Below are 26,569 nucleotides of genomic sequence, written 5' to 3'. Positions count from 1 at the left end.
GTATTAATCGCCAGAATCACATTCTTTCTTAGCATTTATTTGTGCTCTTATTACCGAAAATATAAATAGCTCTGTTTCTATAAACGCTACCATCAATTCAATAAGATATCAGAACAGTATTTACCACCGGTCAACTTGGAGCAGATAAGACCTTTCCTGTCCTTTGACCCTTTGCTGACGCACGGCCCGGACCTTTTAACCTGTCCTTTATCAGCCTAATTAAACAATACATAACATTCACCCGCAACACAAACCTTGACTGTGATAAACAGTGTTTTGTTTATTGTGACTCGTGGTAATGAATAGCTATAATTAGAATTATGTAAAAAATTTAAACAATTAACAAATAAATAACTAAAATGTGGTTTCGGAATATCATTGAAGGCCAAGAAATGTTGCAAATATCCCAAGTTTTGGTCCTGAAGTTTTGCATTAAGAGCAACTTATGCACAATTGCAATTACGTATCTGAACTTAAGATCATATTTTATTTATCTTATTTTTATTGCCGTTAAGGACATAATTATTCCTCCCGTAAACATAATTATGTACCAAGCTGATATGATAACGCAGCTGCTGCTTCAACTAGACCAAGCGCGCAACTCAGTCGTCGAAACTATTACTTAAGTCGCACCCGCGGGAAGTCGCAGCTTCAGTCCGTAATCGCAATAAAAGCGGCGCGCTATCGCAGCTCTTTGATGCCGAATTTCTTCTATTAAGTAACATTTTTTACATACACTACAACGATTTTCATTGATAAACTCGAGTGGGGTACTTGCATCGTTTAGCCGGAACTGTTTAATTGGTTAGGTTGACCGGACAACTGCTGCCGGGTCTTTAGCAGTACCGGAAAACTGTTTTCTTTTTCAACAATTTTGTGGGTTTGATTGGGAAACTGCAAAGCAGTGTTTGTCGTAAGCTGTAAAGGGAACGTTTAAGCTGTAAGTCTTCGTGCTTGAATGCTGGTTAGTGATTTTTGAAGACCAATAAGGTACCATTAGAGCCCTAAAGTACTCCTTTTTAAGTCAAATTCTATATTGAAGTACACGCATATAAGTGCATTTCTGTAATCAATTTTCTGATTTTAGGTTTTTATGCAACTATTACCTTTAATACCAATTTTTTTGACACTGGTTATTGAGTACGATTTTACTTTTAAGGATCTAGGAAATTGCTTCTACGATTTTTTTGAATCCAGAGGCGTCCGAGGTCGATATTTTCGAACACTTCTCCGCCCATGTTTATTGAATGGCCAGAGGCGTAGCTTTGCGTTGAAAGGCAACTACAATTTTGTTTTTTGATTATTTTGATACTGAAGGGTACTTCTAACAACAATAATTGTTCAGTTTGCACACAAAACTGGTGCTTATAGTGTTATCAATTCATCGGTTTGAAGGCGGCAGTCGATGTTTCGGAATGGTGTAGGAAGCATTCACCCGTCTCGTGATCTGGGCAGTACACATTAGCAACTACAATCATTAGAGAAATTCTCGGTAAACACTCATTGTTATTTCGTAACAAGTAGCAGCTGAGATTGCGTTGTTTGGAAACAATATCGATTAATTGGTTTTCTGGAATTTAATGGCGCACTGGAGAATTCGAAAAATACGCAGTAAGTGCGACAAAAAAGCCGAAATTTGGCATTTTCTGTATTTTAATGTGAAGTTTTGTAAGTTAATTTAGTACAGTTAAGCCATTTTTAGATCTTTAAGCCATTCTATCGTATTTTGCGCGCATTTTTGTATGTCTAAATTGCCATGATATCGAGATGCCCTGACGTGATTCCGACTTTCACCTCATTTTGTTTAGATTGAGAGCCACAATGGACTTCCAGAGCTTGAAATTTACCATGCCGCTTTTCGGTATATTACTTTGGGTACTTTCCATCCATGGGGGCATATTTTCGGATGCTTCAATCAATGGCTTACTTCTGCCCTTTCATGGTAAGATAAACCCTCCCAAATTTTTATATTCCTAAATGTATTTTTATCACAATAAGAAGAGTCTGACACCAAAAAAACTCTTATTCGTATAATATTTGAACTTTGTCCAACGAATTCACATTACTTCACATATTTTTATCAGGCTCTTACATCATGTTTTGATATTGGAAGCAGTATTGATTTATGCTAATAAGAGACAATTTATTGCTGTTTGTTGTGCATACGTTTGATCCGGGAAATGTTCCACAATTCTCGTTTTCTCTCAGACTAAATCATTTCGGCCTTTAAACGTGCCCCTTCACTATTTATGAAGCAGGCCAGAGTTAAATATTTTTAAAAATAGCATTTGGCCCTGTTTACAAACTGGATCCAGTGCCAAAATATTCTTAAAAGTTTATTTTCATCATGTTATGTTTTGGACTCTTCTATGCTCAGCACGCCTGTGTAGCGTGATTACTCACTTTTACATGTAAATTAACGCTCCTTCATGTTTATTTCAGTTTATGTGCCGGTTTTTGTACCGTAAATCCCAGCACACGTTATAAATATTTATTATCTCTCGATATTATTTTGATTCGAATAAAGTTTTTTTTTTAATAATGAAAACATTCAATATAGAGATGTACAAATAAAATCTTGTATTGACTTTCAAAGAATTTAAATTTGGAAAGCAGGCTTGCTTTGAAACGTTGGCAAGATTATGTGGCACCATCTATTGATGCGAATTCGAGTATCCAAAAAATGCGTACTGAATATGCCATTTACTAGGCTATTTAAGAATATGTCAATATGACAGCTGTGTCGTTAATCGCGACCGTTACGGTTCACATCAAGCAAAATGGTTGCCACTCTTGCTGGTCGTAACTGTGACGTTTGACATCAGTCAAACTCGCTCCGGAACCCTCTCCATGTGCTTTTGATTTATTAAAATTGCTCTTTTGTTACATTTCAGTTTTGAGAAAAGCAAATTCTTCTGGAGAATCAATTCAATTTTCGCTGTAAAATGGCTGCGAAGCAGAGACTTCATATTAACTGTAGCAAGTTGTGCCCACATATCAGAAACTTTAATTAAATTATCTCTCTCGAAAAATAACATTCCATTCAAATAAACAACGGAAGTAAACATATTATACCTCCATATGGCGTAACTTCAGAATTGTTTGCTTTTCTGGCTTTGCAATTTTTCCGCCAGAGGTTGCATGGTTAACTTACCAAATTGATCTCCAGATGGCGTTCATGACAATTCCATATCCATGACAACCCCGAACTCTGAAATGATGGATATTTTGAATCACATCACGATAGAGGACCTCAATTCAACCGTTAATTTTGCAGTCAATGTCGTCGGATATATGAAGAGACTGGAAAACAATTTACTGTGGTCCAACATTAAGGTCAGTTATGGTCAACGTAGGTGATATTTTCTCATATTATTGGACATAAGACCTCCATTTTCGTCTCTTATTAAAGTAAGTGCACACGCCGATAAAGTTTTAATGTTTGGTGGTTTTAGGTGGCCGATGATACTCCTTCCCATGGTATGTTGATTTCCTTCGGTCCTGAAGTAGAAGCTTTGGATAGAGGAAAAGATGCTTTGATCGCGCTTAGGGCATCAAATCAACTGTTGAATATCTATTGCCATAGGTCAGTAGCGGAATTCGTCAAAATCCTTTGGAAAATAAATGCTCCATTAAAACAAGAGGTACCAAGTGGTGCCAAGTTGCCAAGACTTTAAGGAACCGTGTCTTTAGGTTATCCAAAGCTAGTTCACACCCATTGACTTACCAAGACTGCGCCATGTTGATGTCGAAATTCACCTTTCACCGCACACCTCTGAGTGACGCATGCAACTTGATAGAATCTTCCTGCGACCAAGCACAATACAATTCGCCTTACAGGACTATTAATGGCAGTTGCAACAATGTCGCCATGGGACATAGAGGAGAATCGTTTACTGGGTAAGCCTTACGTTATTCGGTGAAAGATTATCCTCTAATGGTTGTTGTAAACAGATATTCCCGTCTGCTTTATGCAGATTATTCTGACGGAGTCCACGAGCCACGCAGAGCGGTTTCGAAAAAACCGTTACCAAATCCTCGACAAGTAGTCAGTTCTCTGATAAAAACCGGTAACAGGCCTTCGAGAAAGTCTACTCTAGCTTTAATGCAATGGTCGCAGTTCCTGGAGCATGATCTATGTCGATCCGCTACTGCTGTTGCTAGTAAGTATGTATATAGGGCTGTTACTTGCCTCTGTCACTTGAAAACAGTAACGCTGACAGTGACACATAGAAGATATTTATATTGATATTGACAATAAAATGATAATCGTAATTGATAAACTTAGCTACTTATGAAAGCACTGCCAAACATTAACAAATCTGGCAGCATTCATCTAGCTTCAGTGCTTTTTGTAATTTTGCAGTTCATACCGACATCCCGATTGAATGTTGCGGCAGGGACGGGGTTAGTCTCACTCCCCGCTATGTGCACCCCTTTTGCTCCCCAATTTATGTCGCCGACGACAAGAAATACGCAGAAGAGGGTGTTACGTGTCTCAGTTTTGTCCGGTCCATCCCAGCAATTCGATCCGATTGCAGTTTCGGTGCTTCAGACCAAGTAGGTAGTTTTCTTCGTCCAGTATGTCGTTTGTATCTATTTTATACGTTATGTGAACTTATGTTTCCTGGAAAAATGGAAAAATCTTTGCTTTTCTTTTGTGTATATAATGGACAATAACAAAGCCAAATTTAACATATACGTGAGGTTCGAAATTTGAAAAATGTTGAACTATATTACCTATAATGTATTTATTATAGCGACCATGTTAAATGGCAAATGTGTGTTTAGGTGAACCAAGCCACTCACTACCTGGATGGATCGCAAATCTACGGTTCGACATTAAGAAAGTCGGAGCAGTTGCGCTCTTTTGCCGCCGGAAAGCTTCGCACCTCCTCTTATGAGCACCGGGAATACTTGCCCTTATCTCAAGACCCCACTCATGACTGTCAGCTCTTCTCTAAAAATTCTACTTGCTTTGAAAGCGGAGACGCTCGGGTTAACTTTCAGCCTCAGGTACCAACTGAGTATTGTAACTGAGATTTGAGACTTCAATTATTAATAATAAAATTATAGCTGGCCTTGATTCATACTCTATGGTTCCGGGAGCATAACAGAATCGCCAATGAATTGGGGACTCTAAATCCACATTGGGGAGATGAAAGGCTCTTCCAGGAATCGAGAAAGATTGTGATTGCGGAAATGCAGAAAATTACTTACACCGAGTGGTTACCTGCAGCCTTAGGTCTGTATTTGTGTAAACCTTAAAAAATCTGTTTTTAAAAGGGAATTTTTAGGCAAATTTGTTGCGGAACGTGTTCTCTCCTCCTCATCATACAACAAAAATGTAGATCCTTCTGTATCAAACGCCTTTGCCACGGCCGTAATGCGCAGCATCAAATCATTATCAGACGGTATGCCGAAGTTATACGATGAAAGTCGAACCGCGAACGAATCAATTTTCATGCGCAATTACTTCCACAATCCCGGCTTACTGCGTCAAGACGGCGTCTTGGATGCTTTGGCAAGAGGATTGAGCACCCAATCCTGTCAACGACTGGACGTGTATTTTGCTGATGATGTGAGTTCACAGATCTGCCTTCTTTCTATTTGTAATGTCGAATCAAAACACTTTATGAATCTCAAATAAAGAAAGCAATAATTGTTTAGTGATCAGTTGAATGTTAAAAACTCTTCATTTTATGCAGCTCATCAATCAGCTCTACACCAACGGCAAATACGGTTTCGATGTACTCAGCTTCGATTTGCAGCGCGGCAGGGATCACGGACTGCCCAGCTATGCCAATTATAGAACGTATTGTGGCTTAAATGAGGCCCACGAGTTTAACGATTTTAATGATGTTATAAGGGACCAGGTACGTGCTTATTAACGTGAAAATGAATTTCTCAAACTCTGTTACAATTCAAAATATCCGCAAAATATGATATTCTCAATGAAAGAAACAGCGACATCGATTATGGCCTTGACAGCTAAAATTTTTGTGATTATGACAAGTGTAGCGTTTTGACGGCGCTTTAAATAATTACCTTATGATCCAGTGGTATAGCTATATTCGGCTTTTTTACTAATTTAGGATATTTTGGCCTTGCAACGTGTTTATGGCAGTCCACAAGATGTCGATCTAATTATTGGGGGTTTGCTTGAAAAGCCCAAAGGGGACTCACTGTTTGGACCTACCTTCTCCTGCATTATAGCCGATCAGATGATAAGGACACGACAAGGTGAGTTTGATACTGAAAATTTTGGTTTAAGCTTTAATTTGCCAATTTTTTGGCATAATTTATAAGTTTGTTTTTTTTTCTTTACTCTCTGTAAAAATTCGTAAGTCTGACAACACCTTTTTCAGATTTATGAATGATACTTTTTGTAAAAAAAAAATTATACAGAATTGCTATCTATCTACTGGGCCACTTTAGTGAGTTAATAATTATTTTCAGGTGATCGATATTTCTACGACAACAAAAACCAGCCGGAACCGTTCTCTACGCTCCAGTTAGCCGAGATCGAAAATGTCTCCTTATCCCGGATTATCTGTGATAACACCGATAACGTGAAGCGCATGCAGAAAAAGGCGTTTGAGAAAATTAACGCAAATAATCCACTATTAGATTGCACTTCGACTATCATTCCAAAGCTCTCTTTAGACCACTGGCGGGAGCTTAAATACTCTAGCAATGCCGTCGTCTAATAAGTAGTATTAATTACTTCGAGCGAGTATTTTTCTCTCGTCGAGACTGACTCCAATAATGGCTGTTTGTAGGATTTAAGTTCTTTTAATTAGAGTAGATGTGCGAGTGTACAAATTAACATTAGATTAGTCGTTTTATGTGCAGTCTGCTCGATTGTGTTGAGTTCCCACGGAGCCAAGTTAAACAAGCCGCGTTGGGACTTAGACGGATGTCAATAATTTAGACTGACTCTAGATGATGACTAGTACTTACGATGTTTATGTTATTTGCTATAAATAGGTACTCTGTAATGTGTTTTAAATTAAAATAAAAATATTTTCATGTTAATTAACTCCGTGGAATCTCGAAGTGATATCTTTGATAAATTCATCATCATCAATAGCACACACATCTGATAATAGTACATAACGTTCTAGGGAAATTAACTTACACACGTCAAAAATTTAACCTTAAAAGCCGACCATAAAACGGCCTTTTATACATTTTTGACTGCTTAGAATGAGGTCAATCCAACAATGCCCTTACTATTCCTTGACAGGTGACAATATGATTTTTTATCGTGATCAACATCAATAAACAACGCTTTCACCATTCCACGGACGACACGTATTAACCATTACGTCAGGTGAATGATAATATTTAAAAAAAACTACACTCATTTTTTTTCAATCAATTTATAGATATTATTTGCATTGACATCACTTATTAATAGTATCCATTTTACACAGTATAAATTTGGCACCTTTTTCAACGACATACCCCCATTATACGTTACTAATACTTATAACGATCTTGACAAACTCTCAGAATTTTTTTCTAACTATCACGTAAAAAATAATTTAAACATTTCCTTAATTATTATTAGGCAATTCAAAATAATCACCAAAATTATCAGAAACTTAACAAATTTCGTTTGTAACAAAGCTACAACTACCTCGCTTACAATACTCAAGATTTGGTATACTTGTAATGATATGATTCGTTTAGAATAGAATATATAACCCTGTTTTCAATTTAATATCTTACTACACAGCACCAACATCACGGTCATGTCACATGTGTAAAATCTTGGTAAGACTCAAAATGGACGATACGCTTAGATATTAAAATGAAAACAATGGCATTCAATATCGCCGCTTAGATGAATGTAACAACTGCCAGCGAGCTTTCTAACATTGATGCGAGCAACTATATTGATAACTGTTATTTTATAAAATTACTTTGGATTCTGCCTTCAGTTGCAAGGAAGCGGATAAACCGTTTCGAAAAATCACTAACAAATGGCACAATGTTCATACCTGATAATTCCGCTCAAAAGCAACATAAAAATTCTTTAAAAACGTTAAAACATCTTCACACAATATTAATAAAATTGACGTTAAGTAACTACATATATGCAAATCAATCCCCACTCGGCATTAACCGATAAATTTCCAGTTTTGTGTATGTGGGACAGGCTGTTATATTTAATCATCTTCTTTGAGGGTTTCTTCAACAAACAATTTAACGGTTAATTCTGAGTATGGAATCGGAATCGTTGACTTTCCAACTTGTCAGGACACGCCTACATCAGCACCACAAGCAACGGTTAGGCCACAACATATGAGCAAGTATATTACGAATATTCGATGGAATCGACAATGAAAAATCTGCACTTGGGACCGATTCTGCCGATTTAGCATTTTGGACGCTTTAAAGTGGTCGCTTATCATAAGTTTCACGTTGTTTGTTACGAAAGAACACTTATTTGATACGAATACTGATACCGATGAACGACACTTACCCGCATTGAATTCAATTCAAATTAACCTAAACTAACCCAAATCAATGTTAACATCAATAATGAGATTCACAATTTCCTCCTGCATTTCGTGCGATTGACTAGTCTTCGTATGTGTGGTTCGTTTTGGCTACTCAGTCGAACCTGACTTCTCCTTCCAGATTTATTATCGTTACGGGGAAATATCCAATCTGAAATTAAATTTTTCCATATTCATATTCAGGTCTATTCTCTATAAACCTTTAAAGCTTTCAATGTTAAAATAACGAATATACCTCATTATTTTCAGTCTTGCCTTTCCACCATCCCTCTCTATACCCGTCTTTTCCTATCACACTGAGCACTTGTCCTTTTCGCAGCGTCAACTGACTTCTATCCATCGCATCGTGATTCTTCAGCACAACCGCGCGCAACTGATGAAACGGATATAGCAGTTTCGTGTCATCGTGCAACCTAAAGGAGTATAACCTCATTATTTCTCTTCCAAAATGTTGGAAACACAATCAAACTACCCGGTGAAATTTTCCTTTAAACTGTTGTTTTCGTAGTACAAAACCAGCTCTTCTATGCTACTGAAAAATCGTGATTCAGATAGGTAGTATTTTTTGGTCTCGCCAGAACCATCAGGACGCACATTTATGCGCATGTGTTTTGGTATGCCTTGAGACCTGGAACCCAACGGTTTTAATGAACAATAAGACTCCAAAAAATGCAGTTATATAACATTTGCATTTCCTAACTAATTACATAAATAGCTATTTTGTTTATTTCGACAACCTGTTATGTGATCAAACATACTTGTTTCGGTTATCTAAACAGTCTGGTTTCACGTACTGTAAACTGAGGGCGTACGATCTTTCTCCGCTTCGCGTTACATTGAACGCATTGCCAGGACTAATTCGAACCAGAAAAGTACCGTTTTCCCTGTGTATGAGTTTGTCCTTTGCTGTCGACCTATCCATTTCGCCGACATACCATAATTTATTCTTCAGAGGGTCCAGACCATTTACCACCGTTGGTGGCAACCTAATAATGAAACGATATCTATATATACAGAAATTTCAAAACTGAATGAGACACCTGGGGTCTTATTCTCATGCGTCATGTAAAAACCTCTCGTGGGCCATTTGTAGTGTTCATTCGTCTGGCTGAATATACAGTAAATCCCAGCGAACTGGACATATGAAATAGTGTCTGTTTCTGCGCATCTCGATTCATAGTATACAAAATCCGAATAAAATGTGATGGAGATCGTTTGCAGTACTGCTTGCTCTATGCGCTAGCCAAGCGAAGCTCTGCAACGTTGCCGGCTCTCTTTCAAACGGCCGGGTGCTTGATTGATGGTATCGACAAACCAATGTATTAAAAATACGGCGATACTTAAAGACAAGCCTAAACAGTAAAGTATTTTTGATACATTTTCTGTTGAATATATGGAATACAAAGCCAAAAATAATTTTGTTTTCCTCACTTGCTACCTAAATTCTTGAATAAATTTACCATCCGTGTCTTGCTATAATAGTGAATAGAAATAGATTAAAGTGGAAATTTTTACAATTAAAGAAAAAGCCTTTATGATCAAACAATTTTATTCAAGGCAATCCTTAGAAGGGGTAGTCTTTGATTTTTTTTGACATTTTTGGAATCGGCCGGTTCCTAATGTTACCACAGTGCGTCGTATCATTCAAAATTTCGAGATGACTAGATGTGTTTCGCCCCTACATTATAAACGCCCCCCACAAAATAACAATTAAAGGGAAGAGCAGGAAATCACGATCTGTGCCAGTGTTGAGGAAAATCCTAATCAGTCCCTCAATGAAATAGCGAACCAAGTAGATGTGTCACGTAAAATCGCTCATTTTGAGGAAAAACGGGTACACTTCGTACAAGTTGAAAAAAAACGAACCAAATCTTTCCTGAAGATCTACAGACGGCTGGTTTTTTGTGAAACAATAATGTAAAGGGCCAATAATGATGAAAATTTCATCAAAATCATCCTTTTTACCTATAAATCGACATTTTCATTATTAGGCCACGCTAATCTAGTCGTCACACGTTACTGATCAATGGGAAATTTAAACCGAACGAAGGGAGAACCCAATGTCCCCAAAAACTTAATGTCTGAGCAGGTATTTTAGGTGACCATGCCATTGGTCCGTTTTTCATTGAGAGTACTTTGAATGAGTTGAAATACCTTGACTTGCTCCAGGCACAAATTATTCCAGCAATCCAACAATTAGGAATTAATTTAGGGGATGTATGGCCTCAGCAAGTTGGTTGTCCTATTCACAATACTGCTTCTGTCCGAGAATGTCTTGAGAGACATTTCCCAAACAAAATGATAAGTGAACGGGGAACCATTGTATGGCCAGCAAGATCTCCTGATTTAACTCCTGCAGATTTTTTCTTGTGAGGTTATGTCAAATCTACAATTTATAGATTTTAGAATGATAGGACTAATAATTTGGATTTGTTGCGAATTGAAATTCGAAAGTGCACGCAAACTATTAATCCAGAAACATTTGCAAGAGTGCGGCAGGCTTTTTATGATAGGCTCGGTTACTGTTCTGCACAAGAAGGGGGCCGATTTGAACATTAAATTTAATTTTGGCTTTTGTTATAATTTCCATTATAATATAATAAATATTATATTATAATGGAGATTACATTACAATAATATAAATAATAAATGTTCATTGTTTTTTTAAATTAATTTCTAGAATTTTACACTTACGTTTAAGAATTGCACTTATTTTCTTTTTTAATTTAGAGGAGAAAAATTTATTGAAATGATGGTAAACTTTAAATAACGATTACGCGCCCGGCTATTTAAAAGCGAGCCGGCAACGTTGCAGAGCTCCGCCTGGCCATCGCATTAAGCGAGCAGTACCGCAAATGATCTCCATCACGTTCTATTTGGATTTTATATACTATGAATCGAGATGCGCAGAAAAAGACACTCCTTCATATGCCAAGTTCGCTAGGATGTACTGTATGTATAATTCGCTTGGTTTGTGCAATGATATGTGCGTGAAATGCAAGAAATGAGATTGCTCCACAGCTTTTGAGAATAAAAACCCTGAATCCTAATTCGTAACTAAATGTAATGTTTATGTCGATTAGTATCTACCTCACCGACGTGACCCCACACCTGCCGCTGTACTGTATACACGTCTTGTGGACGCAGCAATTACACTTGTGACACAAATATCCCTGGAAAAACAGGCCTTTTAAGTACTTGCAACAGTACCCACACTGAACGGCACTGGCAAAAGTGTGCAATTCGAAATTGTGGTTTGTATTTGAGAGAGAACGAGGCTGAACATTGTCCCTGAAAATAAAAATAAAATATTGAATTTACACGAGGTATGAGAGTACTCACTGAGCTTCACTAATGGCTCTAATAATTTTCCCTTTAATTTCCAGGGTTCGCACGTACACCGTATAGGCCATTTCGTTCATATTTTTCACCAATAGAAAGCTGTAAGACCAACGCCCTTGGTTATTCAATATGGCGCGATTATGCGTTTCTTCTACGTGGTATTCCATTATGTTGAGAATGTCCCGAAAGCCGAATTGATTATTCTGATTCTGATTATAAAACATCTGAAAATGTTAAATAAATGTAACAAAACGTACTCACCCGTTGCTTGCAAATCAAAATGCATTTATCAAAAATGAACACATATCTGTTTCTGGTTTTCTGGTCATCATGCGCTTTTATTTTCACTTCCTCGTCACCGATTAACTTCCCATAATCAGACAATCTAAAATCGCGATATGAAGAAAATGCTATCATAAAGGAGAACATTGAAAAGTTACTTCATATCCGGTTCATGCTCCCACTCGACGATATTGTCTTGAAGATTGTTTATTACGTTTAAACGTTCAAAGTCTCTATGAGCCTCATTGATGTACCGGGCAACGTCTAACATATCTTCCCAAGCCCGTTTGAGGTCTGTGTATTCGTCGTGGTGCTAAAACCGGTAGAGGGTTTTATAGAAAACAAAACTATTGCTGAAAATAACTATTAATTGGAGAAAAAATCCGAAAGGCTCAACGGTATCAAATAGAAAAATCTTGCCAGACATTCAACGGTTCCTTTTCTTCCAATTATTTCCGTAAAAATAAATCAACCATATATGTCTAAATTCACATTTTTGTTGTTATTTTTCAAACTTAAAGCTACCTGGAATTCAAAACATAATAACCTACCTCTTCAGTCGTTTCAGTTAGCTTCTCTAACAGTAAATGGTACTTTAAGATTCTTTGCATGGGTACTGATAATATGTCTCGCAACTTAAATTTACCATTATTCACCTCTTTCTCGACCCTCTGAAAACTCTCTCAATTAACATTTTTATTTTTCATTGTATATTATAATATTCCAACTTCACAATTTTTCATATGTTTTTTCCATATAAATAATGAACTTTGACGAATGAAGGAAAGATTTAACACTGAATAGAGGTCAGAAAATAATCAAATGTGAATTTCTAAGTATGCGGTTCAACAATCTAGTCTGGATGCATCTAATAATTGCATGAATTCTATAAAAAATGTATTCTATATTTAAGGCTACTCTATTTCATTAAAACTATGAAATTCTATGTTATGTTCAGTTGTTCTACGTCCATTATTTATACCGAGGAAAAATGAAGCAAACCAATATATTTTAAAAGTTGGAATGACATGTAAAACTTACAATGACAATCTGATTAAAATTATCGTCCTGATCACAGAGCTCCTGCAATAATGCAGTAGCTTTCGTTAAATTGGGGCAATAACTACCATAAATCAGGAATTTCTCTTTGAACTGCTGAAACACATTACCGAGCTTCACGTTTGGATTTGTCCGGATTTTGGTTAATTCCAGCAAAAACGACGAATGAACGTCATATAGTTCCTGGAACGCCAATGGTTCACATTAACAATGAATGGTTAAAAAAATCCACTGGAACCCACCTTGATCTTATGGAAAACGAGCGCATGATCGTCGGGTTTCATGTGACTCTGAAGAGTCGGCATAAAGCTCATTTTCAGTTTATTCAAAACGTCTACGTAGTTTTTTTCCGTGTCCAGCAGCTCTTTTAGTACATAATCACGTTTCTCTTGCGGTTGGGTTTGCTGTAAATTGTGGGTGTAAATTACAGTCTTTAAGAGTTTAAATTGAGGTTTCATGCAGATGAAAGAATTAAAGAAAAATACCTCGATGCTACTGCGTACTTCAAGCAAGTCCTGATAGATTTTCTCCCATGGTAACCCGGGCTCGGTATCGGCGAACGAGTGCCTTAAATCTAAGCCCCGTGGTGCAGCCGGTTGACTGCCGAAAATAAAAGAGAAAACCATGCAAAAGTAAAAATAACGTAACGTTCTATTCCTACGAATGCCTCAAAAATTAACAAAAACACACATACAGAGTGTCCAAAAAGTATGGGAACGCCTCAATTATATTTGTCAATCGTAAAGCTATTTGCTCAGATTGTTATGGTGACGTTGCCGGACATCGCCTGGTATAATTGGGCGTTTCCAAATTTCTTGTACACGCTGCATACGCACGCATACGCGTGTGCAAAGCGCACTTTTCACACACTAACTTGCAGTAGTAGAAAATGTTGGCAGACGTACGTGTGCAAATCAGTTGTCGCATACGTGTGAAAAGTGCAAGCTTCAGCACAATAAACTTTTAAAAACAAACAAAATCCTAAAAAACAATAAGTGACCGATCCAGCTACTACTGAGTTTCAAACTACACAACAAAACCGTTATAATTTCTGACCTCAGGCGGCGTCGCTTGAAAGGTAACATAACATAAATCATCGTAAATGTCTTCTTGGCTCTCCACTGTTGGACAGGGAATGGTGAACATACGCCAGTGAGCGTCGGCGCCGCCGATGGGCGTGTGCGCAGGAGGCACTTGACTACCAAAAAAGTGGGAGTGTTTATTTTGGCCAATGAAATTTGTAACCGCCAAAACACTCTTTTTATATATTTTTTTAAATTAAAATAAATCAGACAACAGAAATGACCCCCCATGTTTATTATCATAATGGAGACGCACTACACAGGTTCCATAACTGATTATGGGACATTATGTATAATTCAATATTGATTTTACCCAGTAAATACTTACATTTTGGTCAAGCTCTGATAGATCACTTCTTCTTCTCTGCTCTTTTGGCTCTGGGCGTAAAATCCCCTGCAAAATGTAGTGTGGTCGTCTAAACTGTTCTGTTCCCAACATTTTCGGTATCCAGTTATGGTAATTTTATCATGTTTTGGCAAAAACTGCCACAAATCCATCATCTTAATTTACCGTAATATTAATAATTACTCAATTTTTTTTAAAGGAATTTGAGGCCAAATTATGATGGAGCTACCGACGTATGCGAAAACGGACACATCAGACATTAAACTGAAGAAAAGAATTTACTTGTTCTGCTAAGTATGCAAAATTATACTTTTCATCTAAAACTCATGATTAATCCTCTTTACTCACTGGAGCAGGAGTTTATAATGAGACAATATCCTTAATAATGAAAGGCATTTTATGACTTATAATTGCGGTTAATTGCTTATTTTTCTATGGTCTAGTGGCTTTGTGGAATGAGTTATTAAATTTTTTATAAAGAAAAGATACAAGGAATAGGTATAAATTTGATTTTCCAGAAAGAATTCGTTAGTAGCGCACTATCAAAAAGTCAGGAGGATAAGAGCGAATCTCACTATATGTAAAGTATCATCTTATAGATTCTAAAACTCATTTCATCACAGTTAATTTATCTAGCAAGGCAAACTTATAACCAAAAAATGTAAACTTTAGTAAAAAATAAATTGGGCTCATTAGCTACCAGAATTGACACTGTTATTTCTAATCTGTCAATATTACACGGACAATGACAATTATTATAACAGTTTCAGAATGCTCAATTCAAATTATGACTTACTCAATGCCTCCACGCAATGCCTTTTCACTCCTGGACAGCTTTGATAAACTGCACAAAACCTTGTGAAAATTGGTCAAATCAAACAACATTGATTCCTCAAACATATCGGCAGGGCCCAATCCAAATTGTGTTTTACAAGTCTTGATGAACAAACTGATATTTCTTAGACACAAGAACTAAAAATGCATTTATTAGGAAATCTCTTCAATAAAAAAGGGTTTGATTTAAGAAAACAATATACCTGAGCCATTGTAGGCTTTAAATTGACATCCTTCATGTCCATACAACCAGGATCAATCTTGTTGAGCAATTTACACAATAGAACACCGTCTCTAAGGATGGCAGCTAAATCTGCAATGGTACTGGTATCCCAGTTAGCCTTGTGGTCGGGCCAGATCATATCCCATCTGGTCAACCATTTGGCGCATTCACGCCACAGTTCATCAGAATCTGGGTAGTGGGGGTCAAGGGCCATTGCCATAGCAGCAAACTGAAAGAGCAAACCATATGATGGAATTTTTGTGGTTTTATGGAAGATTTTTCATGAAAATATAAGGAAAATTATTTAGTCAATTTTATCTTAGGAGATATGGTACAATGGAGCAGATATTTTCCTTTGATTGTTATCATATTGAATGATTTCATAAAACTTGATATAGACACTTATTAGATTTCACTTAATACTTGAACCCTCTTTGAATACCACTTTAAACTACTTTCTACTACCAACCCTTCTGAATGAACAATACTTTGTATAACTCCAGACACTAAAAACTCCCCAAAAACTTGTGATATCTGAATATGGGCCAGTAAAACTAGGAATGTGATTGTGGGTTACAGAATACTGTGGTAAATGAACATTAATGAGGTAATAATACAACTAATAAATTAAACAACTATATACATATATAGCAGGAGATATCCAGACCTGTATATGCAAATATCATATTGAACATTTAAATGACCCCAGTGTCAATTACAATAACAACTAAAGCATTTAATGATATGTGAACATTGTTGAGCTCCACATGATTCTAAATGCATTAAATCGTATAGTTTCAAGCGAGGTATCGAGTATTTGCTACCATTTAATAACAATTAGCAAAAAGGACTTTACCAGATTTGTGGATGACAAAATGTACTAGGGGCGGAAAATGGATAATACAGACTTCAAGTACTCTGCATAGGTGTAAATTACATTGCTTGAAAGACGTTGGGGTTTAATTTAAATGAGATTACATTAAAGCGCAGTCAGATTTATGTTAATTAGTAATTACCACTTTTTCCCTCAATTCTCATTTAATTTCTTGCTTTGATTATGCCTGCTTTGTTTTACAGCCGTCAACTGTCAAAGTCAAAAACAGCTGTCTTTTGTTTTTCTTTCAACTACCTCTATTTAGTTGATCCGTTCACACCTTGTATAACGAAAGCGAAGAGCTGTTCTACACAAGTTTATGCACCTAAAACTCTCACACTCTTATGGGTCATCGAATATGTGGTTAAATTCATAGTACTATATTCAAAAACATCTTATATATTAAGTAAATAACTCCTATATTATTAAACGGTATTGAAATGACGTCACCGGAGTACTATATAATTTTTTATTTAAGTTTTTTACGCACAAACTTTACGTTTTAAAGGGCAGAGATTTTTAAAATTTAAATCAAGGTTGCGATAGCTTAAATTTCTTATTATATTAAAACAGATTTCATCAATTCTTCAGTCTCCTCTTCGCTACTAAAGGCTTTAACTTCGTCAACCTCCCATGATTTATTATATATCACAATTTTTATTATTTGTAAATATTTTTTATTTATTTCATATATTAGACTTTGTATACCCCCAATGTCAATTGACATTTAGTAGACAGTTATCAGTCAGTGTATTGTTAGTCCCACAAGTGGAAGTAGACAGGTATATTTAAGCTAAAAAAATTTTTACCCGCATTTTGAATTAAATTTTTGCATTTCCTCTCAAATTTGAAAAGATTTATTAAAACTACAATTTTGGTTGTTTACATTTTTTAAAAATTTATTTTACATATTACAGTTGTTATCTACAGAAGATCCCTTCTGTGCCAAAAATGAAGGAAAAATGTAAAACAATAGCCCCAGCTGATACCAATTTAACGGAAGATTCCGGGGATGATTGTGTTAGTATTGAAATCTTGAATTTGATAGAGAAAAACCCCTCGAAACCCCCTTTAGTAGGTTTGTTTTCAATGGTAATTTGTGCCTTAAATTTTCAATGCTATAAAAAAAAATGGATGATGATTAAGTTGCTTAAGTTGTCCCTTGCAGTGCTCTGCTCTCCTTTTAAATATCATGCAACAGCTCTATATGTGAAGACGGTTTGTGGTCATCACACAGAGCAAATGCATAAGTTTAAATTTGATTGCATAGTAGCATATCATGTTGACAAGTTTTTCCAAATGTGTTCTTCAGTTTAGTGTCTTATCCATAAATTTACTAAAATATTTTGCCTTTGCTGCAAATAGAATAATTTTTCTCAGAAATGAGGAATGCTTAAATCTTGAAAATCTAATTTTTGCTCATTTTGTGAAGGGAGCTATCACTGTTCTGTCCAAATTTGCAGGCATCTATTATTCCAGACACAATTTGTATCTGACATTGAAAATCTCCTATAATAAAACTGATGTGTTTCATCCAGGATTTCCTGGAATGACAATAAAAAGATTGTCATCTTAAGCTCGCAATTCCACTTTCTACAAGTACTATTACAGCCTGCAGATTATTGATCAATACAAACCACAGCAAAGACGACAAAACGCCACCCTATGGACAGCCAGAAAGCAGACTGTAATGTCCTATGTAAACAAAAACATTCCAAAAGAAAAAGTCTTCTGGATTTCTTATTAATTTCTTAAGAAATAAAGCTTCTTCAGTTTTATCCGCGTAACACATCTTTCTTTGGTATAGAAAAGTCCGTCGTTTTTATATTTATTATTTCTGTTCATTTAGGATGAAACCTCCAGTATTGGAAGCACTTCAACGACTGACAATACTTCCACAAGAAGCGCTACTCCGAGCCGTAAAGGCAAGCCTGGAAAACGAAAATCTAGCAATAGTCTAAAGATCTTGAAACCAATTTATAAATATGTGTAAGTTTAATCTCTGAAAAGCAAGGCAAGAACATTGGCAAGTTCTATAGTGTATAGATGTAACATAAAAGAGGACCATGGTCAGCCACTGTTTGGAGTGCAATTTAACCATCATCTTAAAGAGGGCCAACCGTTGATAGTTGCTGCAGTTGGCAGCAACAGAGCTACGATTTATGAGTGCCCAGAAAGTGGGGGTATTAAGCTGCTTCAATGTTTTGCTGATCCAGATGTGAGTTCAATAATTTTGAAAATATTACTAAGAAAGTTTTTTTTTTATTCAGAAGGATTATGGTTGCTTTAACAAATTGCTAGTAGTTTGATTTTTCACTAACTATATTATTCATAGTGTCTCATTCTTCCAGTTAGATGAAAATTTCTATACTTGCGCTTGGTCCTTCGATGAGGACTCGGGAAAACCCCTTTTGGCAGTTGCAGGTGCTAGAGGTACTACCCATAGGTTGAATAGTTAAAATTGTGGTTTACAACAACAATAATTTTTTAGGGGTTATTAGAATTCTCAGTCCAGCAACCATGACCTGTATTAGACACTACATAGGCCATGGGCATGCCATAAATGAACTGAAATTCCATCCAAAAGATCCCAATTTACTATTATCCGTCTCAAAAGATCATTCCTTAAGGTAACAATGCATTTTTATGTATTGTTATCAACTAGCAAATGTGTGAGGTAAAACCATTTTAACACATCTTTCATTTTTAGATTATGGAATATAAAGTCTGATGTTTGTATAGCAATTTTTGGTGGGGTGGAAGGGCATAGAGATGAGGTGTTAAGTGCGGTAAGTTCTTGTTTTGTCTATATTTTGCGTTTTTAAATTGCCAAAAAAACTTGCAGGACTTCGACTTGTTGGGCCATAGAATAATGTCTTGTGGAATGGACCATTCTCTGAAGCTTTGGATGCTGAATAAAGATTACATGAGGGATGCCATTAAGCAATCTTATAACTGGAATTCAAACAGGAATTCCAGACCTTTTGACACATTAAAGGAGCACTTTCCCGACTTTTCCACTAGAGATATTCATAGGTATTTGTCAAAACAAACATGGTAACTTGTACAGTAAAATATATTTTTAGGAACTACGTAGATTGTGTGAAATGGCTCGGAGACTTTCTTCTGAGCAAATCCTGCGAAAACTGCATAATCTGCTGGAAACCTGGACGTCTTGAGGACGAACAGTTACGCAAAGGTGAAACCACTTCCACCATTATCCACAAATTCGAATATAAAGAATGTGAGATTTGGTTTGTTCGTTTCGCCATGGATTTCTGGCATAAAGTGAGCTTTTACTTTAAGAAATAGACACATTTAATTTCAAAATTTTCGTAGATACTCGCTCTGGGGAATCAAACTGGAAAAGTTTTTGTGTGGGATTTAGATGTGCCGGATCCAGCGCAAGCCAAATGTTATACTTTGCAACATCCCAGATGCACTACGGCAATTAGGCAAACGACATTAAGCAGGAATGCCAAGGTTCTTTTGTGTGTATGTGATGATGGTACTATATGGAGGTGGGATAAAATTGCTTGAAACGAACCTTTATTGGGTTTTATTTGTTGATACTTTATTATTGTATTTTAAAGTGTAAACCAGGACTTCGTATAAATTATTTTTTCTATTAATAAATGTGTATTTTTGTATCTGTTCTTTGCTATTATTACCGAGCTACGATCCTATGTCCAAATAAAGAATAAAAAAAAACGCCCTGATATCAAATATGAATAAAAGGAAATAACGATAACATCATTTTTCTCAAAAATGGGCAAATCAGATTTCATCTACCTGTTGTCCTTTTCTAAATACTTTATAAATTTATATAAAAGTTATCATTCTATGCTACTTGCCGCATAATTATAGATGAACGAAGTAGAACGTTAAACGCGCAATTGTAAAATGATACCTATAAATTTGAGGAACTTCAACGTAGTTATTTATGTCACAAGTTCAGTAGTATTTTACATCGTAATTTAATCTAAATATAAGATTTATAACAGACGTTAAAACAATGTTTCTTGAAAACATGGTGGACGTAAAATAATCACTTTGCCTTAACACAATGCAAATGAATAAATTTCGCTGAATGCCTATGTCAAATGAATTTGTTGTTTATTTTCGACATATTTAACTATTTGCATGGAAAAAGTGATTTTTCAATGTTCCAAATTGTCTTTAAGTTCAAAACAGTTTCTGCCATGGTAACAGAAAAATGTTTAAATTTAGTGGAATTTAAACAAAAATTTAAATATTTCTAAAACACCTTAATAACCTATTAGAAGAAACTTATATGCCTCAGTGGATATTCAGTCATTGTTGTGAGTTCTAAAAATGCTCCAGCGCTAATATTGTGAAATATATTAATATGGCCTACAATAATATAAGGTATTTCACAATTCTCATGTACATTGAATTTTTCCATTACTAAATTTAACTAGGTATTTTAAAATTACAATAAATTTACTTAAGTCAAGCATAAAATAAATTTGAAGCACATAAAACCAACAAATCTTAAATTAAAACATCAATAGCACCTTGTGTTTCACAATCATTTTTCATGAATTCATGATAACATTATAGTGGATTAACTTACTAGGTAAATAATGAGCTATATAGGTGCTACTATTAAGCTGTTATGCATCTGTTTTTGATAAAAGGCACTTGAGCATTAATCAACACACCCAATAATAGTGTCTTTTAAATATAGCAATGGAAAAAACATATTCTTTTATTTTTTTGTTCATGATAATCTCCTGTGCATAGCCCATAGAAATTCATGCTTAAAATTAACATAACAAAAATAAACTCTTCAGCAATATTTGTATAAAAACAGTCAATAAACTAAAGCTTTTATGTGCTCATAGGCAGCATTCATGACGCCCCAACTCACAAAGGCCCTAGTACAGTTCATTTGCACCCCATGATAAATATATCGAATTTTTCCCCCACGTTCCCTGTAGATGTTCACTAAAACTTTTAATGGACTGTCAAAACTGCCGCCAATTTTGTTTTGCATTGTCACTTTCAGAACATTTAAGGGATAAAAAAAGGTGGATAAAACTACACCTATAAGGGCACCTCCCATAAATTCTGCACTAGTTTTCAACATTTCATTGTCAATATCACAAATATGCTCCTGTAGTTCTTCTCTCATCATAAAGAAGCAGGCATTTGATGGCCCGTTTCGCAACAAAATCGGAACTAAGCCTCGATAGTACTCTCTAAATCCATATTCATGCAATATTTTAAATGTGTGAGCTGTGTTCTTCAGCTCATGGTGATAAAGGGAATTTGCTAAAAGTGTTTGTATACGTTCAAAGGGCATTAATATGCTTTCTGTTGTTCCTGACACAAGTCCTCCAATGATTTTTGCCATATATGGATCTACATTTACTTTAACAAGGGGTTGACGAACTTCTTCATACACTCCAAACATCAAGGAGAGTGAAAGTGACTTCTGGCATAGCGGAGGCAGCATTCCTCGATACAAATAATACATTCCCTCTGCTCTAAGCTGATCGAAAGCATTTTGCACCTTGATCCCATGCAGCATCTGCAAAAACATTTTAACTGTAACTTGTATTACATGGAATGGACTCTCCAAACATACCTGTCTAAAAATCAGCTTGTTAATAGGATACGTTACAGACACGTTGATCACTGCAGCCCCCCAGCCACAAACGAACTCTTGCCAGTTGAAGGTAGTCGCCTCTATGTATCTCGTCACTACGGAGCTCATTATAAGACTACGTTGAGAAGTTTGAGGTACCAATTTTCCAATGATGCATCAGAAATTTATGTTGAATTTTTGGAAACAGAATTTCAAATGAGCATCTTCGGGACATTTCAAAAATCTATGATAAACATTTCAATAAGAAATCCCTAGACTTTTTAACCCCACTTTAAGGAAGGATCAGTTTATGACAAGCATTGCCAGTTTTAATTTATTTGTTCATGTAGACAATGTAGACACTAAATAAATGATTTAAAGTGAAAGTCTCTTAGAGTTTATGAGCAATAAAGTTAATATTCTCAGAAATTGTAGTGATGCTAAGTTAGCTCAGTTATCTATGAAATGGCGATGAGAAGAATGGAAAAATTGATGAGATTTGGGTCTGCAATGTGACAATACTGCAAGCTTGAACAAAAAACAGCTGTTGTTTATTGTTATAATCAGCTGTTTAATGTCAAAAACTCAACTGATAGGAAGAAAACAAACAAAGCAATTTGTTAACGAAACAAATAATAGTGTAGTTTCTTTCGTTTATCCATGATTCACAATCCAAAATGACTCAAATCTTAAGTGAGTTGTCGCCGCCCTTTTAGCCAGTTTTAACCCTTCTTTACATGATTCCAGGTGCAGCCGAACAGGGCCTAGTCTTTGAAATAATCTCAGCTCGAATCTCAGAACAGCCCGCTGAGAAAAAGCATGTAATTTACACCCTGCAAGTGCGTTACATATCTGGCAGTGATGATTTGACTCCTTCTGTGATTGATCGAAGGTACACTCAATTCCAAAATCTCTATAATGGTCTTAAAAGAGACTTTCCGGACTTCATGGCTGATACTCAGTTTCCAAAGAAAGTCCTTACTGGAAATTTTGACAACGAACTTATATCAGCCCGGAGCACCGCTTTTGAATCTGTATTACGACATGTGGGCAGTGAGAGTAAAATAAGAACCTCAAAATCTATGCAAACCTTCTTGCAGGAACCTGAACTTACTGAGGCTAAAAAATTGTTTGAACAACAATCTTCTTATATTTTAGCATTTGAAAAGTTCCAAAATGTCTTCAAGTTATTGAATAAGGTATTATTTTACTTCAAAATAATCTCTAGTTTTAGTTACTGTTATGATTTTAGGTATTTTCAGATAGATCTCATGCAGTCTTACTGACTCTGTGCTGGATTGTGGCATGTTGTGAGGAACACCCCAAACTAGCACACGCAGTAAGGTGGTCAGATTTGGCACTGTATAGATTTGATGGAGTAAGGTAAGGGAGATATAATATTAACTTATTTTACATTGTAACTATGCCTTGCATTCTTGCAGTGATACAGATTTGCTACAGCTGTATTTGCCACTGCTACATGCTTGTGAAAAGATATATGAAGGGAATGAGAAGAGTACTGAGAGCATCTTGCTTCAATTGGATAATATGCGGAGACAGGGTATTAATGATAAAGGGGAAAAAAGTCTCTTTGAAGCTTTGAATGAACTGGAGAAGAAGATTTTAAAACAATAATTTTGGAGATCTATAACTTAGGGCATTATACACATATGAAAATGTTTGAGTTAAATGATTTTGATTTTTTGAGAAATAAGTACTGAATTGTCATGCATCAGCCAGGTACATAATAATCATGCAAGTATTCAGACCTGTACATTTTAAAACATTTTATTAGTAATTTTTAGGCGGATAAACATAGTTTGAAGACCAAGATAAGTCAATTTTTGTGGTAATAAATTTCGATGCAATAATTTTAAAATAAAACACTTAATAGTAGAAAACCATGTTAAATTATTAAAAATAATGTCAAACCATTACGCCGTTGCGAGTGCAAATTATACCTAAATACCAGTAATGACGCCCCTAAAATATTTTCAAATGAATGCGTAAAGTCGCAATTGATTGGAGTCAGTGAATATTGTAGATCAAGTCTATAACTGTAACATATAGAAGTAGATATCTTATATCTCTACATATGCTCCTCAAAAGGGCAATTCTTGGTGCTTTCGTTTTGGATAATTTGATAAAGACGATGTACATTGTCCTCGCTCTTTTCTTATTCATATCTACATTTTAAATGTGAATTGGATTTTTAGGGCCTGTATGGTCATTACGTCAGATATTCATTTACAGGAATTTTATGATGCCTTTTTACGACTTTTTTAGTATAAATATAAAATTAATATATTTCTTGAATTTGTATCGCTCAACTAAAGGAAACATTGCAAACAAAAAGTTAGGGTCAAAAATACCTTAGACCGCTCCTGTTTAATCTACAATCACTCGCCCTATTTCGTTATGTCGTTACGCGCGTGTTAGATTTTATCTAATATTGTGGAATATTTCATATATCGGAAAAAAGCAAGCGTCCAAGGGCCAAATAATATACATCAATATTTTATTTAATTTACAAATGCATATAGAAACAAAAATATCTATCGAAGTATTATTCAAAAATATATATTAATAAAACAAGCAAAACTCGTGAATTTTGGGAAACTTCTCAATAAAAGGCAGTGCTTATACTTTTTTGGGACATCTTATATATCCCGTGGGTCTAGGCGAAATAGATATATTTTCAGCAGGAAGTGTAATTCACAATTTGCTGTTGCTCCTGCAAAAGTGGACAATATTATGAATTATGCTTACATAGGAACTAAACCTGAGAGCCTCGTTAAGCTACGCGACATGTAAGTAATGCGCGCTTTTTTTACGGTCGGGAAAGTGATAAAACTTCAAAGACAAGCCGAAATACTTTTAATAGTTCGCCAGGTATTGCCAGATGTTGCTTTTAACTTGAGTAACATGGGCATTAACGCTGAATTATCACCGGCAAGATAAAGCCTGCTCTGGCACAGTAAACTCTCTTTGAAGTGGCTGTGCAGCCTCCCGATGGTACCAACCACATCCTGCATGCCATTATCTCACCTTAAACCGTTTTAGTAGGCCAAAAAAAAACGTGTCTTAATTATTCTTCCAGTAGCCCCGTCTGAACGACTTAAAATTTACTCAGCAAAATGTCCCTGCAGCTTCTAACACGACCTCATTTGCGATGTCGTTAGGCCCCCAGTTTCCCCCCCTGCTGCCGAATTAATGCGAAGGGCGGTTGGGGAGTCTTTTTCGGGGGAGGGAGGGGGGGGCGTCATAAAAACGCGAGCGCGGCCGTTACGGCGCGCCACTTAACGTTTCGGAACTAATTTTCTTTGGGCGGTAATTAGCCAGGTAGCTTTACAATTTTTAATTTAGTGCGCTTATAAATGCAAAGTAATGTTTCCTCTGCTGTAGCCGGAACACATAAAAAACCCGACGTAATAAGGGCCTCCATTTTTAAGAAACCTTTTTGTTCTGCGTCTTCGTTGGAAGCTCGTAATTATTGAGGTTTATGATAGGCTTTTTGGGAGCTGTATCGGTTTAAGCTCTGCTAAAGGTAATTGTTCCAAGAACAGTGAGAAAACGCATAAGACCACGGCGATTCTTGTGATGATATACGCACACCAGTTTGACTGGACTCCATATATTTATTTTTCACTTCATGCAGTATTTAACATCCTAAAAACTATTTACATCGGGCGAAACGGATCAAAATCAAACTTACAGTCACTTTCGCTCATTCAGTACTAGAATACGTAGTATATTACATTCGAAATTCGAAAAATATTATTTTCCAGGGTGCACGTGACGAATTAAATCAATCAAAAGGAAATCTTGCATGCCCGAGAAAATCCATTTCGGGACCGAGAATAAACGATACTTTTCATTAAGAGACCGGAAAATGGCCTTTTTTAGTGCTCGGCGCTCTTACAGGAGAGGTACCGTATTTTAAATATAGTTAATTAACTGGGAAATGCTCCTTTTCAGAATTGTGTAATTTAAAGAAACTTTACACCAATCAATTACTCTAAAGTATTGCCTTCCAAATCCGAATGAGTGCGATGAAGAAGACATGCCTAAACGCAAGCTGGACGATTTAAAAAAATCCCAGGATTGCAACGTGATGTTAGCTTCACCATTTGTCAAGAAAATTTTTATATTGAGATCTAGGACAAAAAGTCCTGGTTTAAAGAAAATGCAGGGTTGCAATCGACTCTTTGATTGATTTATGGGTAATTAAAAAATATATATTTTAAGGTATCTCTGGTCTATCTGGACTAAAAGAAAGTTTGCTGAGGTCATCAGCGGGTTTCTCATTAAATAAAAAACTTCGTGTCAGGGTATACTAAAATATATCAATTTTGAACGTCCTTTGGTCCGTATATAAAAAT

General features: G+C 35.9%; 5 protein-coding genes across 15 annotated transcripts; 3 read left to right on the top strand and 2 right to left on the bottom strand.

Annotated features, from left to right (window-relative positions):
• Positions 1 to 663: 663 nt before the first annotated feature.
• Positions 664 to 7,042, top strand: LOC136345310 (peroxidase-like). Of its 5 annotated transcripts, XM_066293471.1 has the most exons (14): positions 710 to 1,318; positions 1,372 to 1,611; positions 1,809 to 1,942; positions 3,170 to 3,336; positions 3,456 to 3,586; positions 3,694 to 3,900; positions 3,955 to 4,163; positions 4,367 to 4,560; positions 4,792 to 5,016; positions 5,077 to 5,245; positions 5,298 to 5,581; positions 5,709 to 5,876; positions 6,096 to 6,243; positions 6,460 to 7,042. In XM_066293471.1, the coding sequence occupies exons 3-14, from the start codon at positions 1,822 to 1,824 to the stop codon at positions 6,708 to 6,710; spliced, it is 2,274 nt and encodes a 757-aa protein (XP_066149568.1). In that variant the 5' UTR covers positions 710 to 1,318; positions 1,372 to 1,611; positions 1,809 to 1,821; the 3' UTR covers positions 6,711 to 7,042. The 5 variants fall into 5 exon arrangements, with proteins under 5 accessions (XP_066149571.1, XP_066149572.1, XP_066149568.1 ...); XM_066293474.1 differs by lacking the exon at positions 1,372 to 1,611 and having other exon boundaries at positions 664 to 940; XM_066293475.1 differs by lacking the exon at positions 1,372 to 1,611 and having other exon boundaries at positions 664 to 964.
• Positions 7,043 to 7,376: 334 nt separating this feature from the next.
• Positions 7,377 to 16,857, bottom strand: Vav (Vav guanine nucleotide exchange factor). 6 transcript variants are annotated; one of them, XM_066293465.1, is made up of 16 exons: positions 16,716 to 16,857; positions 15,680 to 15,928; positions 15,439 to 15,614; positions 14,625 to 14,690; positions 14,271 to 14,412; positions 13,457 to 13,618; positions 13,197 to 13,397; positions 12,707 to 12,826; positions 12,314 to 12,468; positions 12,135 to 12,258; positions 11,874 to 12,082; positions 11,622 to 11,822; positions 9,290 to 9,517; positions 9,004 to 9,159; positions 8,767 to 8,944; positions 7,377 to 8,682 (listed from the first exon to the last, which is right to left on the bottom strand). In XM_066293465.1, the coding sequence occupies exons 2-16, from the start codon at positions 15,917 to 15,919 to the stop codon at positions 8,626 to 8,628; spliced, it is 2,415 nt and encodes an 804-aa protein (XP_066149562.1). In that variant the 5' UTR covers positions 15,920 to 15,928; positions 16,716 to 16,857; the 3' UTR covers positions 7,377 to 8,625. The 6 variants fall into 6 exon arrangements, with proteins under 6 accessions (XP_066149562.1, XP_066149563.1, XP_066149561.1 ...); XM_066293466.1 differs by having other exon boundaries at positions 11,874 to 12,076; positions 16,556 to 16,791; XM_066293464.1 differs by having other exon boundaries at positions 16,556 to 16,790.
• A 453-nt stretch (positions 16,858 to 17,310) lies between these two features.
• escl lies at positions 17,311 to 20,223 on the top strand. Of its 2 annotated transcripts, XM_066293332.1 has the most exons (10): positions 17,311 to 17,355; positions 17,491 to 17,593; positions 18,423 to 18,562; positions 18,620 to 18,791; positions 18,925 to 19,006; positions 19,065 to 19,203; positions 19,284 to 19,362; positions 19,419 to 19,609; positions 19,660 to 19,861; positions 19,913 to 20,223. In XM_066293332.1, the coding sequence occupies exons 2-10, from the start codon at positions 17,525 to 17,527 to the stop codon at positions 20,111 to 20,113; spliced, it is 1,275 nt and encodes a 424-aa protein (XP_066149429.1). In that variant the 5' UTR covers positions 17,311 to 17,355; positions 17,491 to 17,524; the 3' UTR covers positions 20,114 to 20,223. The 2 variants fall into 2 exon arrangements, with proteins under 2 accessions (XP_066149429.1, XP_066149430.1); XM_066293333.1 differs by lacking the exons at positions 17,311 to 17,355; positions 17,491 to 17,593 and having other exon boundaries at positions 18,613 to 18,791.
• Positions 20,224 to 20,920: 697 nt separating this feature from the next.
• On the bottom strand, positions 20,921 to 22,475 carry LOC136345243 (mitochondrial nicotinamide adenine dinucleotide transporter SLC25A52). Its single transcript, XM_066293334.1, has 2 exons — positions 22,188 to 22,475; positions 20,921 to 22,130 (listed from the first exon to the last, which is right to left on the bottom strand). Exons 1-2 carry the CDS (start codon positions 22,314 to 22,316, stop codon positions 21,411 to 21,413), a joined length of 849 nt encoding a protein of 282 aa, XP_066149431.1. The 5' UTR covers positions 22,317 to 22,475; the 3' UTR covers positions 20,921 to 21,410.
• A 200-nt stretch (positions 22,476 to 22,675) lies between these two features.
• On the top strand, positions 22,676 to 24,088 carry Snx21 (Sorting nexin 21). The gene is made up of 4 exons (XM_066293502.1): positions 22,676 to 22,880; positions 22,935 to 23,386; positions 23,440 to 23,570; positions 23,630 to 24,088. The coding sequence occupies exons 1-4, from the start codon at positions 22,865 to 22,867 to the stop codon at positions 23,820 to 23,822; spliced, it is 792 nt and encodes a 263-aa protein (XP_066149599.1). The 5' UTR covers positions 22,676 to 22,864; the 3' UTR covers positions 23,823 to 24,088.
• Positions 24,089 to 26,569: the final 2,481 nt, after the last annotated feature.

Source organism: Euwallacea fornicatus, chromosome 19 (genome assembly GCF_040115645.1).
Source record: "Euwallacea fornicatus isolate EFF26 chromosome 19, ASM4011564v1, whole genome shotgun sequence".
NCBI lineage: Eukaryota > Metazoa > Arthropoda > Insecta > Coleoptera > Curculionidae > Euwallacea > Euwallacea fornicatus.
The sequence above is the reverse complement of the archived record's forward strand: the minus strand, read 5'-3'. Positions and strand labels throughout refer to the sequence as shown.

Bases quoted from the DNA above. Each gene is read 5' to 3' on its own strand.
- LOC136345310 (XM_066293474.1), top strand. From the start codon at position 1,822: ATGGACTTCCAGAGCTTGAAATTTACCATGCCGCTTTTCGGTATATTA. The intron at 3,901-3,954 runs GTAAGCCTTACG...TGTTGTAAACAG, and splicing joins AGAGGAGAATCGTTTACTGG to ATATTCCCGTCTGCTTTATG. The intron at 4,561-4,791 runs GTAGGTAGTTTT...ATGTGTGTTTAG, and splicing joins GTTTCGGTGCTTCAGACCAA to GTGAACCAAGCCACTCACTA.
- escl (XM_066293332.1), top strand. From the start codon at position 17,525: ATGAAGGAAAAATGTAAAACAATAGCCCCAGCTGATACCAATTTAACG. The intron at 19,007-19,064 runs GTACTACCCATA...ATAATTTTTTAG, and splicing joins GGCAGTTGCAGGTGCTAGAG to GGGTTATTAGAATTCTCAGT. The intron at 19,610-19,659 runs GTATTTGTCAAA...ATATATTTTTAG, and splicing joins TCCACTAGAGATATTCATAG to GAACTACGTAGATTGTGTGA.
- Snx21 (XM_066293502.1), top strand. The intron at 23,387-23,439 runs GTATTATTTTAC...TTATGATTTTAG, and splicing joins TCTTCAAGTTATTGAATAAG to GTATTTTCAGATAGATCTCA. The intron at 23,571-23,629 runs GTAAGGGAGATA...GCATTCTTGCAG, and splicing joins TATAGATTTGATGGAGTAAG to TGATACAGATTTGCTACAGC.
- Vav (XM_066293465.1), bottom strand. From the start codon at position 15,919: ATGGCAATGGCCCTTGACCCCCACTACCCAGATTCTGATGAACTGTGG. The intron at 9,518-11,621 runs GTAGATACTAAT...TTTCATTATTAG, and splicing joins TGTGGGGTCACGTCGGTGAG to GTTGCCACCAACGGTGGTAA. The intron at 9,160-9,289 runs GTATGTTTGATC...GTTGGGTTCCAG, and splicing joins TGTTTAGATAACCGAAACAA to GTCTCAAGGCATACCAAAAC.
- LOC136345243 (XM_066293334.1), bottom strand. From the start codon at position 22,316: ATGAGCTCCGTAGTGACGAGATACATAGAGGCGACTACCTTCAACTGG. The intron at 22,131-22,187 runs GTATGTTTGGAG...ATGTTTTTGCAG, and splicing joins ACAAGCTGATTTTTAGACAG to ATGCTGCATGGGATCAAGGT.